The 13074-nt window shown below is 44.8% G+C and overlaps 1 protein-coding gene across 2 annotated transcripts in view; it reads left to right on the forward strand.

Annotated features, from left to right (window-relative positions):
- ODAD2 (outer dynein arm docking complex subunit 2) overlaps positions 1-13074 on the forward strand; it is a 1227385-nt gene that overhangs the window by 569462 nt on the left and 644849 nt on the right. For both annotated transcript variants that reach the window (XM_086941603.1, XM_086941602.1), the window contains exon 8: positions 11545-11756. In XM_086941603.1, the coding sequence (XP_086797729.1) occupies positions 11545-11756 (212 nt within the window). The remainder of the gene's footprint in view (positions 1-11544; positions 11757-13074) is intronic.

The raw sequence follows: 13074 nt of genomic DNA on the forward strand, positions 1-13074 counted from the left end.
TAACGTCAGTGGTGAGGGAGGTCCAGTTGAATATGGTGTGCTGGGGTCTGGGTCTGTTGGGTGCAGTGGTCTCGCTTGGGGTTGGTGGGTTTTGGTTTGTGAACCTGTTGTAGATCGCCTTGATCTTGCAGTGGAAGAAGGTGGTGAGGTTGTTTCAGAGGTCTTGGGAGGGGGGATGTCTGTCATCTCTGTGGCTGGTTTGGCGAACTCTTTGACCACGATGAAGAGTAATTTGCTGTTGTGTGTGTTGGCGTTGACACGTTCTTGTAGTGTTGTTTTCTTGGTAGATTTGAAGAGGTGGTGTATGGTGGGTTGTGTGGTCTGCCTAGGCCTTGCTTCTTCTCCACCTTTTTTTGAGCCATCTGCAGGTGTGCGTGGACTCTTGGAGAGATCCAGCTGGCTTTCTTGGAGAGTTGCCTGCCTGAGGGTTTCCTGACGGAGGCCACTGTGTTGGTGTAGTGTGAGATCCATAAGTGGAGGTTGCTTGCAGAGGCTTTGACATCTGTGGATGTTGGTGGTGGCGTTCCCGTGGGAGTAGTGGTGAGTTTGTCTTCGGGTGACCTTGTTCCAGCTTCTGCGTGGGTGTCGGTGGGTGTGCTGGTATACAGTGGGATTGGTGAAAGAGAAATGGACGCAGTGGGGGTCAATCCACTGTAGTTTGGAGGTGTGGCTAAAGTAGATGTTGCTGCTTACGGAGAAGATGGGGTCGAGTGCATGTCCTGCTGAGTGGGTTGGAGAGGTGACCAGTTGCTTGGTTGCATGGGCTCTCCAGTAGGGATGATGTATTGTGGTCGTCGAGGTTCTCCAAGTGGAAATTTAGGTCTCTGAGGAGGATGAAGTCCGTGGAGAGGAGAGTGTGGTGTGCGATAAAGTCAACTAGGAATTCGATCAGCAGGGGGCGGGGCTGGTCCCGGGATGGTGATGCCTACACCTGGTTGGGTGGAACGGTCCTTGTGGATGATTTTGTAGCCGTCTGGGATGGCCCACTTAATTGGCTGTGTACACAGACCAGCAAATGAAATGAAAATAAAATTTGGTAAAGCGCACTGCGGCCAAGCGGCTTCCTGGCGCTGGGGACCTGATCAAAGCTCACAGAGGGAACCCAGGGAGACTAAGAGGGGAATGCCTGAGAGAAAAGAAAGGTTTTAAGGGCTTTGCGGAAGTGAGTGTAGATGGGGATAGAGCGAATGGAGAGTGGAAGACTGTTCCAGAACTGGGGGGCCAGGACTGAGAACCGGGTACCCCCCGTTCTGGATTTACGGAAACGGGGAATATGCAGAAGAGAAAGGGAAGAGGAACGAAGAGTGTGGCTGGGGGCATGAGAGGAGATGAGAGAGGTGATGAACAGGGGAGCAGAGCGGGAATGAGCCCGAAAGGCTAGACAGGCCAGTTTAAAGAAAGATCTGAAACGAACAGGAAGCCAATGAAGGGACTTAAGAACAGGGGTGATATGAGAGGATTTAGGGAGGGAGAGGATGAGGCGGGCAGCTTGGTTTTGAATGGCCTGGAGACGGCGGGATTGGTAGGCGGGTATTCCCACGTACAGGCCATTCCCATAGTCGAGGCGGGAGGTGACAAGGGCCATGACTATGGTTTTGAGTGCGTCGATGGAGAAAAACCGCGAACTTTTCCGGATAAGACGGAGGGAGAGAAAACAGGAAGACACGATGGAGCTGATCTGACTATGCATGGATAAGTCATGGCTGACTTTGATGCCAAGGGTACGGACAGAGGAAGCGGGCAAAGGGGGGGGACCAAAAGAGAGGGGCCAATGTGCAGGAGACCAAGGGTTCGAGGGACCACCAGTGAGGACAAGTTCCGTCTTGTCAGGATTGAGCTTCATTGAGCTTCAGGTGGTTAGCACTCATCCACTCAGAAATAAAAACTAAGGTGGAACAAAACTTAGGGAGAGAATCAGGGGTATAAGAAAGGTCGAAAACGAGCTGGAGGTCATCTGCGTAATTGTACACAGAGACCCCCAGCTCAAGAAGGGAAGTGATGAGAGGATGGATATAAAGATTGAAGAGAAGGGGGGAAAGAGAGGAACCTTGGGGAACGCCACAAGTAACCGGGCGGGGAGGGGCAGAAAAGCCGGAGAGGTGAACCGCCTGGGACCTGTCCCGAAGGAATGACGCGAGCCAAGAAAAGGCCGCGCCCCGAATGCCCGCTGCGCTGACACGGTCGAGAAGGATGGAGTGGTCAACCGTGTCAAACGCAGCGGACAGATCGAGAAGGACCAGGGCTTGGGGGAGGTTATAGTCGGCCTTCCCCTTGAGTTCGTCCAAGACTGCAAGGACCACCGCCTCCGTGGAGTGGCCCGGGCGGAAACCCGCCTGATGGGATGCCAAGAGGCCGTTCTCCTCGATGTAAGTAGAGAGGCAGGAGGTAACATGGGCTTCAAGGATCTTGCCAAGATAGGGAAGAAGGGAAATGGGTCGAAAATTAGAAGGGAGAGAAGGATCCAAACCGTTTTTTTTTAGGATAGGGAGGACTATAGCGGATTTAAAAGAAGAGGGGACGGAACCAAGAGCCAGAGAGGAATTAAGAAGAGCAAGAGGGGGGGCGGGACAGTTGGTGAAGAGAGTTTTAAGAATGAGTGCCGGCGCGCAGTCCGTGGGAGAGCCAGATTTAACTTTGATCAGAAGTTTTAGAAATAAATCAGGGGAGATAGGGGGAAGAGAGCGAAAGAGGAAGGGGGAGGAGGAAGAAGACAGGTGAGACGGGGTTGAGGCACTGTGGGGATGTTGGCTTTGATCTTCACAATCTTGTCAATGAAGAAATCATTAAGTGAGGAACAGAGGGACTGTGAAGGGACCAGACTAGGGGTGGAGCGATCAGAGGTAGCAAGATTGTGGACCAGGGAGAAGATTTCACGAGATTTATTAGCAGAAAGAGCTACTCTCTCAGTGAAATATGCGGTTTTGGCTACTAGGATCGCTTTTTTATATTCGGTGAGAAGTAGTTTATATTTGGCGCGCAAAGAGGGACAGTAATTCCGTCTCCAGTGGCGTTCCGACCGCCTGAGGTCGAGTTTAAGCTTTTTAAGCTCTGGAGAAAACCATTTGTGCGCATCGTAGGGGCGGACCGCCTTGATCTTTCTAAGCGGGGCAACTAGATCACACGAAGAAGATAGCCATGTGCCAATGGCATTGACCTGGGATTCGAGAGGAAGATCAGTAAGGTCTGGGGCAGAGGAAGCCAAGGAGAGCGAAAGGGAATCAAGGTCGGTCTGATTCCAATTACGAGCTAGAATGTTTTTCGGAAGAGGGGGCTTATCAACCGCGCCCAAGTGAATGGAGAAAGAAATAATAAAGTGATCAGACCAGACACAAGGGGATATGGAGGGCGGTGAAACAACAGGACGTGAGGACCAGATTTGATCCAGGATGTGACCCTGGACGTGGGTAGGGACTGTAACATGAGATGTAAGGTTTAAGCACTGAAGGGTGGCAGAAAAATCTTTAGAGGGAAGATCTTCCCTAGGATCGCCCGGCCAAAAGTTAAAGTCGCCGAGCAGAAGGACGGAGGAATTGTTTACCACCAGAGTGGCCAAAAGGTCCTGAAGGGAGGCTACAAAGGAAGGCATAGATTGGGGGGGACGGTACACGAGGACAACAGTGAGGGGGGCAGAGAGGTTAAGGGAGCGGGCCACCAAGTAGTCCACGTTGGGAATGGGGGGGTGAGTCAGAAGTTGAAATTTGAGGGTAGACCGAATGATCATCGCCACACCTCCCCCAACCTTACCATCCGGACGGTCAGCTCGGAGGGCGTAGTAGGTATCGGGGAGAATGGCTAGAAGATCAGGGAGGGAATCGGCGGTGAACCAGGTTTCAGTCAGAAAAAGGAAATCTGGGGAATCGGTGGTCAAAAGGTTGAAAAGTGCCATCTGGTGTTTGACTGCAGAACGGGTGTTGAGCAGATAAGCGGAGGCTACAGTTGGAACAGGGGGGGATGGGGGACGGGAGGGGGGTCAACAGAGAGAAGGGTGGGGCTGTGAGAGACCGGGATCGGGTGAGAAGGGGAAGAGACGAGAATGCCAAGTGTATCAAGATGACACAGAAGTGAGGGGGAAGGTGGGGGGATAGCAGAGAGAGCCATGAGTTGAGCTGTAGTATAAACCAAAAAAGGAGCAGAGTGTGTGGCCCCTGGTCCCGGCCTGTCGCGGACGGGCGCAGACGGGCTTAACTTAGGCGCAACTTCGGCGCGCCTTCGTCGCGCCCGCTGCGCTCGTCCGCTGCGCGGCCGGGAATGAGTAACCATAATGTAGGGACACATAGGGGAGGAGGATCAGGGGGGCGTGGCAGGGAGGGAGGAGCCAAAGAACTGCAGCGCAGAGCCCAGACCCGCCCAAGATGGTGGAGCCGCCCGTCCCACTCCGATAGTCAGGCAAGGAGGGGGCGATCAGCGGAGGCGGTCTGGGTCGCGTGCAGGAGAGGGGGCAGCCAGGGAGGATCAGAGCGCTAGGTCAGGAGCGCTAATAGAGCAGTGCAGGTAGGCAGTTTTAAAATTTCACTAAAGATAACGTTGCTGCCGGAGACGCCTCGGGAGGTCTGAAGGTTGAAGCAGGATAGGCGCGCGATCAGCCGACCGCCCAATGTATGAAGTGGCAAATCTGTTCTAGAGATTTATCCAGAAATTATGCAGATATTTGTTTCGGTGAGTGCACATACAATGTGACATCATCAAAACACTTTTGTCCTTAGTTACAATATTATGGTTAACTATTTCTCCCAACTACCAACTTTCACAGGTCAATCACACCAACAGGGGTAAAGAATGAGAATATCATGCCATATAATTTTAATTAAGTTCTTTGACTTTGTGACAGGAATATTCTTAGACTTCACCAAAGTTATCATTTTGTTCTTATTTGCATTAGGAACTCTCCAGCAGTAGACAATAGAGAGTTCTTATAATTGTTGTTAACGCAGCTGTTCGGAATTAAGGGGGTCATGAGGGGCACAGTAAGGATGAATTAAAATGGGTCTTTGGTCATTCTGTTTACAAATAATTTTTGGAAGGAGCTGGTCAAGTGAGGTATGCCTATTTGCAAATGAAGCAGACAATAATATCTTATCTTTGACTATGAAAGAAAGAGGTGTGGGTTAGAATATCTGGGAGAGGGATCTGCGTTGGCAGCTTGGATCCAATGCAACTTTGTTGGTGACGAATAATGTTTTAAGATTACTTAATAAGAGGATCTTAGAGGCATCATATTGAAAAACAATAAAATGACTAAGCAATACAGCAAAGCCATGGGAAGGCCTCATGGATTGGAGATGTTATCAGGGATGTTATCATTGATGTCACTGACCATGTAATGAATGATGTAATATGTGACTGCATCAGCAGTACAATGTGGCGGTGCGAGTTATAGTTAGCTCAGCTAACAATAACTGCTGAATTTCTATTGTTTTGTATGAGTGAAATGTCACCCTAACTATAACGTTCCTGTAACCTGTGGTTATTTTAGGGAATATCTAAGGTTTTTTAAATACTAATTTGTAACTACAACGTCCCTGAAACCTGTGTTTTTCAGTGAATATATATATATATATGAATATATAGTAAAGCAGAGATTCAGAGATTGCCTTAACAACGCAAACTTCAAAGGTGAGGAGCTTTAGCGAGCATATCACTATGACATTAAGAAAGAGGAATTCAAATCCTAGCACATGGCCTCCAAACAATGTCAATACAAACCAGTAATAAGGTAGTAGCAAAAGCATTATATGTACTTGAAGAGTGCCAGTATCCTAGACATAATTGATAGTACAGTAAAGCTGACTAGATGTAAACCCAAGAGTATCTATTTATTTAATGAGTATGCCGGACAGGGTTAACAACAATAGCTTGGATGTGTCTGGAGATATCATGACTTGGTCATCTTTCTTACCAACATGTTTCTTCCCCTTTCATAGCTTGGAAAGGGTCTTGGATCTTCTTCAAGGTAACTAGGATCCCAACTATATCAATGTTTTTCTTAAGTCCATGCCTAAGTAAGAATAAGTCTTACCGTACCAATCAGTTCAGTACAATGGAGTCAACTAGTAGAGAATTAATGGATAGTGGTCTTATACTTTTCCGTCATTTCAAACACAGTTCATTTTTTTGTCATTACATTCTCATTGGATAGTGTTATTCCAGTATACAAACATGACAAACAAAACAGACTACACACGTTACAAAAGTGGGCATGTCTATTTTGTGCAGTAACTTACCCTGTGATATATGGATTCAGGTCGCACAGGTCTCAAATGGAGGAGGGCTACTTTTGTAGTCTCACAATATATTTGTAGAAAAAGAACAAGTAGTTGTAGTTCTTTGTCACCTAAAACATTATAATTTGTATTTGGTATGTCAATAGCTTCCATGTTTAAGGAGAAATTATGATGGCTCACTTCTATGTGTCAGGCTCGTCTTTTTAGCTGTAATAAATTAATTCATCAGGTAAGAATTAAATTAAGTAGGGTACAAGAAAGCAGAGGAGCATAGAGGATGTCTTTTTTATTTTAAAATACAAACATAGTCTCGCTGTCTAGATGATTCCTGCATAGGTAATGTTTCGAGATATATGGTGGGGTCTAATGTCTTTTTAATTGTGCCTTTATTTATACGAAAATTCTGAACTTAAGTGATTGTTGAAATTTAACAGTCCCTCTAGTGTGTGAGTCTATTCTCACTGGAATGCTAATTTGATATTTATCACTGCCGAACGGTACCTGTAAAGGAATAAATGCTCATTTAAACAAAAAGTTCTCCACAGCATATGCTTGCCATCTCCACAGCTCTGGCAGAGTCTGTAGTTGAATGCTTTTATATGATCGTTATTGCTGTTAACACTGGAGTGCCATGTCCAGTGAGCGTTGAACAATGCTTTCTAACAAAGGCAAACAAAAACATATGCCATAGCTCATTGGTGGCAGCAGCTGTGGCTTGTGGCAAACAAAGGCAATTGCGATGATGCAAACATAAAATGCGCTCATGTGATCGTAATTGCTGATAACTGTGTTTACAATGTTTCATTTGGGACGTAGGAAGTCGCAATCTCAGTGTCGATGCAGGCTTAAAGGAACAAAGGTATGGATCACATCCACCATCAGAGTCTTCATCTCCAGAAACATAAATACAGCGTGTATACAGTGGCTACCCAAACTGATGTATATTGTAAACTACATGACCTGTTGCAAGGGAGGCTTAGGACTAGAGGATGGAAATGGTGGTATGATGTGATAGTAAAGTTTAAAATCTTAAGGAGAAAAAACATTGTTGAATGCAGAAATTTTGCAGTGGAATACATTTTCTTGTTTCAGAGGTGAGATCCTAATAGGACAAAGAGGAAACAGAAAAAAAGAAACTCTGCATTACATTAGTGAGTGCATAGAACAGCATTTCGTAAGATCTCGTGAAAGCTAAAAAAAAAAAAAATTCAGAATAGCCTGGGATAAAAACACTAGCACACTATTAAGCGCTACCATTTCAGACATGGTTGTATACAGCGAGTGGTAATATCCAATGAGTTTGCGTGATGGTTTTCAGCTCAAATTTTACATTACTGTTTTCTATTTTTTTATTTCTTTTTCTCCTGTTGCATTACATAACCTAACGAGTATTTGTAAAGTGAACGTTCACCTAAGGGTATATTGGCGCTGAATAATAGATGTTTATTGTTACCCAACTCAATGGTACCTATTTTATCGTCTTCAGAAGGATGAGAGGCTGTATGCGTGTGAATTGAACCCACCTAGCTCCTACATTTACTCACTTCATTAGTCACCTTCACAGTGGAAATAGGAGTTTCAGAGGTAAATATAAAAAGAAATTTGGTTCATGCCAAAGAACACATCAGCCAACACCTACGCAATCTCCACTGGCTCCCCGTCGAGAAAAGAGTCACCTTCAAGATACTCACCTACACCTACAAATGCCTACGCAACACAACACCGCACCCCAATACCTCAATGACAGAATCACCCTCCACGTACCCAAACAAAACCTCCGCTTCACCAAGCTCCTCCTCGCCAAAATCCTGCGCATCCGCAGTGCCAGAGCAGGGGGAAGATCCTTCTCCTACATCGTGGCCAAAACCTGAAGCGAGCTCCTCACCTACATCAGATGGGCCACCTCTCCAAACACCTTCAGGAAGGCTCTTAAGACCTGGCTCTTTGACTGAAACAGACCTGCTGACCCCCCCCACCATCCCCGCCCCCAGCGCCTTCAGACCCTCACGGGTGAGTAGTGCGCCTATAATCCCCCTGACTGATTGATTGATTGTGAGCACTTTGCCTCTCTCTAGGAAGGGAAAACAACCACCTTGGACAGGATTCTTAATCTTAAATAGTTTGATAAAATGTTTGGTCTGTAGCTGGCACCATTACTCAGTTGCTTTTTATTTATTTATTTATTTATTTATTTATTTATAAGGTTTTGGATAGCACTACTGGACCCGGGGGTATCAGAGCGCTTTACAAGATAGGTAAACAATTACAATAAAGTAAAACAATGTGCATTAAAACTTAAAATAGGGTAATAGAATGTGCTGGGTGTTTAGGGGCGATGGAGATCAATAGGGGGTGGGGGTGTCGAGGTTCAGAGGGAGAAGGGAGAGAAGAAAAGGGGAGAGGCAGAATGAGAGGCGGGGAAGGGGTTGAGGAGGAGGCGAGAATCAGGGAGCAAGGAGTGTAGAGAGTCAGACATCAGTGAGGTCTCGCCTGAGCCAGCCCATGCCCTACTCTGGCAAGAAATTCAGTGTGTGGGCTTTAAAAAGCCGACCACAGCTTTTTGTCCGGCATAGAGCATGCGGTTATGCGCACAATGATGAGCAGAGGCGCCATCTGGCTTTCCTCTCTCATCATGGTGCGCGCACATCGCACACCACTCGCCAGCCTGCTTTCACTTTTGCGCGCACACAACTCCCTCCTCCTCTCTCTCCTGCTGCAGCCCCCATCTTTGCAGTCCTAACACCCATTTCCTCCTCTTTCCACTTGATTTCTTTGCACTACTATCGGTTTATCCACTGCCCTCCTATGCCACCCCCCACCTGTCCATTTTTTGCTTTCTCCCGTCCCTCTTTTCCACCTCTGCACTGGCTCTCCTCACTGCTTGGCCATCCTCCCTCTGAGGCTCTGTAAATTACGAATTTGTTCGTGCTCAGCCTCCATTTTGTAATCACCGCCATTTTATGTTGCCCTCACTCAGGCAGCTCGGCGAACGCGATGTTTTTTGTCGTTTCTGCATACGTGTCAGGTGGTTTCTTTTGCCTATGTTTACTGACGAGTGTCAGGGTCTAGCCGAGTACACTAATTCCTGTCTGAGCTGATTAATCCCAGTCCGGACTATTTGTTGGTTCACACCATTGTTTACTCTAAGTTATCTTATCTGCTGTCCTTCGCTACATGTCTCATGCTTTCTCCTGTTTCACGACTTTCCTTCTACAACATGCAGCTGTATTTTCTTGACTTGTAAATCGAATTGTGTGGATTCATTTGTAATTTACTTAAGGGGTCGAGTGACAAACATAGCCGGGAACTTGAGTTGCTTTGGACTTAAAACATTGTCTGTAACATTTGCCTATAGCTCATGCTCGTGTGTGATTGCATTTTGCATTGTATTGTACCATATATAAACCTGTTCGCCACGGAGTTAAGTGGCAGTCTCTTTTGAACCTCGTTGTACTGACGACTTCTAAGACCACTGTACTAGCTGCAGCTAATAAATACCATCTTTTATGCCAGACGAAGAGTCTGTGTCTCTGTTTCTGACAAGGCAGGTGAATCCCGGGGATTTCAGGCGTACCCAGCGCCGCCGGGCTTTAAGGCTGCGGTTCTCCACCTCCCTGCTTTACCAAACTCCTCTCATCTTCTCCCCTATTCTGTTGCTTCTTCTGCATCTTCTCTTCTCCCCCCTCCCAGCGCTCTTTGTGTTCTATACAGTTTTTGTTGTTGAACACAGTACAACCACGAACCAATATGCAGAGTAATGAAGCGGGACACCGCTACAGCCCCCAAAGGACTCATTTACTGAAGAAATGTTCCTTCCCCTCACTTTTCTCCAAGAATTTTAACACCAAACTTAATTCTCATTGAAACTGGTTTTACGCCACCCCTTCAGATAAATGAGCGTCAAGGAGAACGTTGTTCACAGTGCAAGACGCCCACTTCATGTCTGCTGAGCCCCTCATTATCCATCTAACTATGCATTCCCTTCCGAGACAGCCAGGCACTGCATAAAGCAGCGGGGTCGCCAGTGACCACTGACTCAAGGTAAAGAGATGGGTAGAGGGTTCTATATTTAGGAAGCTTATAAGATCTCCTGCATCCAGTGATTCTTACAGAGGACTCTACTCATTATAAACACAGGCTGCTTTAAGACACCGATGTAGTGTTCCAGACACACTGTTTGTTGAAAAGTGAGCTTGTCCTTCTTGGGGGTAAGGTGGCTTCAAATAACAACTGCTTACAGGCTATCCCTCACCTCCTCTGCTCTTTAACACCTTACATTACCCTCCCCCTTACGAGGAGACAAGATGGGTTTGGCGGGACAGCATCCCCCCCCCCCCCGAGGTGCAAGCCTCCGTAAGGCAATTATTTTAATCTTTGGTGTCTTTAATTGGTCTTCCATCTAGCTGGGCTTTGTCATGGATGCTCTCGCCAACTCCTGCTTCAGCTTCCCAGCTTCCCAGCTTCCCACAGGTTTCAGGGTGTTGTTCTTGAGCAGAAAATACAGCAGAAAATACAGCAGTTACATTGGTGGACGGTGATGCTTTCAGAAAAGAGATAGCACATCCCTCAAGCACAATGATCCTAACATTGCCTGCTTAGCCCCAGACAGTGCATGAGAGAAGTTACCCCGGAGGCGAGCCTGTGCATGACGCCAGAGCCTAATTGGTAAAAAAAAACAAGCATCGGCATAGCCAATAGGTATCGCCTATTGGGACCTTATAAGTGTTTAGCCATGCAACAGTAGATGTTCTTGCACCAAGGATATTGTGTTGCATAAATAAATACTTATAAGCTCCCAAAAGCAAGACCTATTGGCAATGCCAATGCTTGTTGGACATTGCTATCGCCCTGCACAGCTCTTTTATACATACATACATTGAACAAATGCAAACTTAACCTTATAGTATTTTTACTACAGCATGACTGGAAGTCTAGAACTATGTTGTTCCATATTCATAGATTCCCAAATTTCAATTCACTTGCTTACTGTAGGCGGTTAATTGTGGTCAATCAGGTTAAACCAATGTTGGTCGCCATTGCAGATGTTAAGTTATGTGGCTTGAGGCAATAGACAGATGCATTGTAGGTCGGTAGTAGAATTGAAATATTTTTACCGTGTTGTTCCTCGTTGCATGAATTGATTCACACTAGTGATGATATATTTATAGGTAAAATGTTTGGGATACTATATTAAATGCATACAGCTGTTGGTAGAAATTGATGATACTAGATGGAAGTGCAATTTCATATCTGTAATGGTATAAAGCTCACATAATCGTGCTTTATAAGCATTTGTCAATTTTTCTATTATATTTTCTTTTAGGATTTTACATTTCGTGAACAACCAGATGTATCTGAAGAGACACCGTACACAGAAGCAATTGATGTGGAGGAACCTAGCAAAACTGAGAGATCCATTGAGTATTTACAGAAACTGGAGAGCGAAAAGGCAAAGCAGTTTCTTGCAAGAAGCAGACTTCCGGGCAAACAAAAATATGAACCATCTGAGAAATGGAAGAACCTTGGCCTCACTGAGTATGTCACACTTTTAATCATTTAGGTCTATTTTTTAATAATTCCAACTGTTGTTTAATTTTATTAAAAGAAAACACATTTAGAACAATAAAATACCATTGTAACTGAAGTGTATGCTTCTTTCGTTTAGGGTGCCTGTTATTTTGAATGTTATGTTAATTCCAGGCATGTGTTTGAAAATGTTAGATCATCACAGTCTCCTTCTTTCTGTTGAACGGCATATCTGCACCTGAAAGGCACAACAATATACATTTATGGAAAAATAGGGAGACATACGACCGGTTCTTCCCATGTTCTATTTTAAAATCTGGAGTCGGTGTGTACAGTAGGATATTGTATATTGAGGATAAGTAGGAAAGGACTTTAGAAATGTAGTCGATATTTACTGGCAAGTTCCCGTAATACAGTATCATTATTTTGAACTGTAATAGTCTTATGGATTTCTATGAAAACAAAGAAGTATATCATATTTCAGAAGTATGCTGGTATTTCTTGTTCAGATTCAAACCAGTGCTCCCAATCCCCATTTGTCAGTAAGAGTAGGTTCCAGTTGAGAAGATGCAACATACCTACAGCAATCAAGAACCATACTTCTAATGATCAAATTCATGTCCTAAGTCTTAATTCTAGGCTGTCACCGAGTCACCTTTAAGACCCGAATACCATTGCCTATTTCAGGTGGAATGGACAAGACTATTTTATGTCAGACTAATACTACTGTCCTTGTTGCTCAAAACCTGTATGTAGTGTAAAGCTTAGCTGGCCTCGGGTCCCCCTTGGTTATCTATATACTTTATATCCATTGTGAATCGAATAAGGATATTATATGTCTGTTTGCTGGCACACTCACCTAATGTTCAATAACTGTATATTGTGCATCGTCCTGCAGATTCATGGTCCTCTATATTTGTTATCCATATATTTTATATTTCTTTTGTACGAATTGAAACATTTAAATACGTGTACACCACATCATCCATTTTTGTTCTTAAACTGTAAAGCGCTCTGATACCCTCGAGGGTCACGTTTGCTCTTTATAAAACGTTATAAATAAATAAATCAATCGTAATTCTTCATTTTTGCTTTCTTTATTTTTTCTGACTTTTGTCTTCTTTATTTCTTATGTATTTGTTCCATAGTTTTTTTTCTTTTTCTTCAAACCCTCCATTTTATTTTGCCTTGTTTTCTTCTTTTCATTTCCTTTCTTATTTTCTGTATTATTCTCCCTTTAATCTTCAAAATATTTTATTATGTCATAAAGACATTTTAGTTAATCCATGTAGACATACTTGTCATTAAAGTCCCTTCTGCAAGTCTC

This window comes from Lissotriton vulgaris, chromosome 10, assembly GCF_964263255.1.
Source record: "Lissotriton vulgaris chromosome 10, aLisVul1.2, whole genome shotgun sequence".
In the NCBI taxonomy this organism is placed as follows: Eukaryota; Metazoa; Chordata; class Amphibia; order Caudata; family Salamandridae; genus Lissotriton; species Lissotriton vulgaris.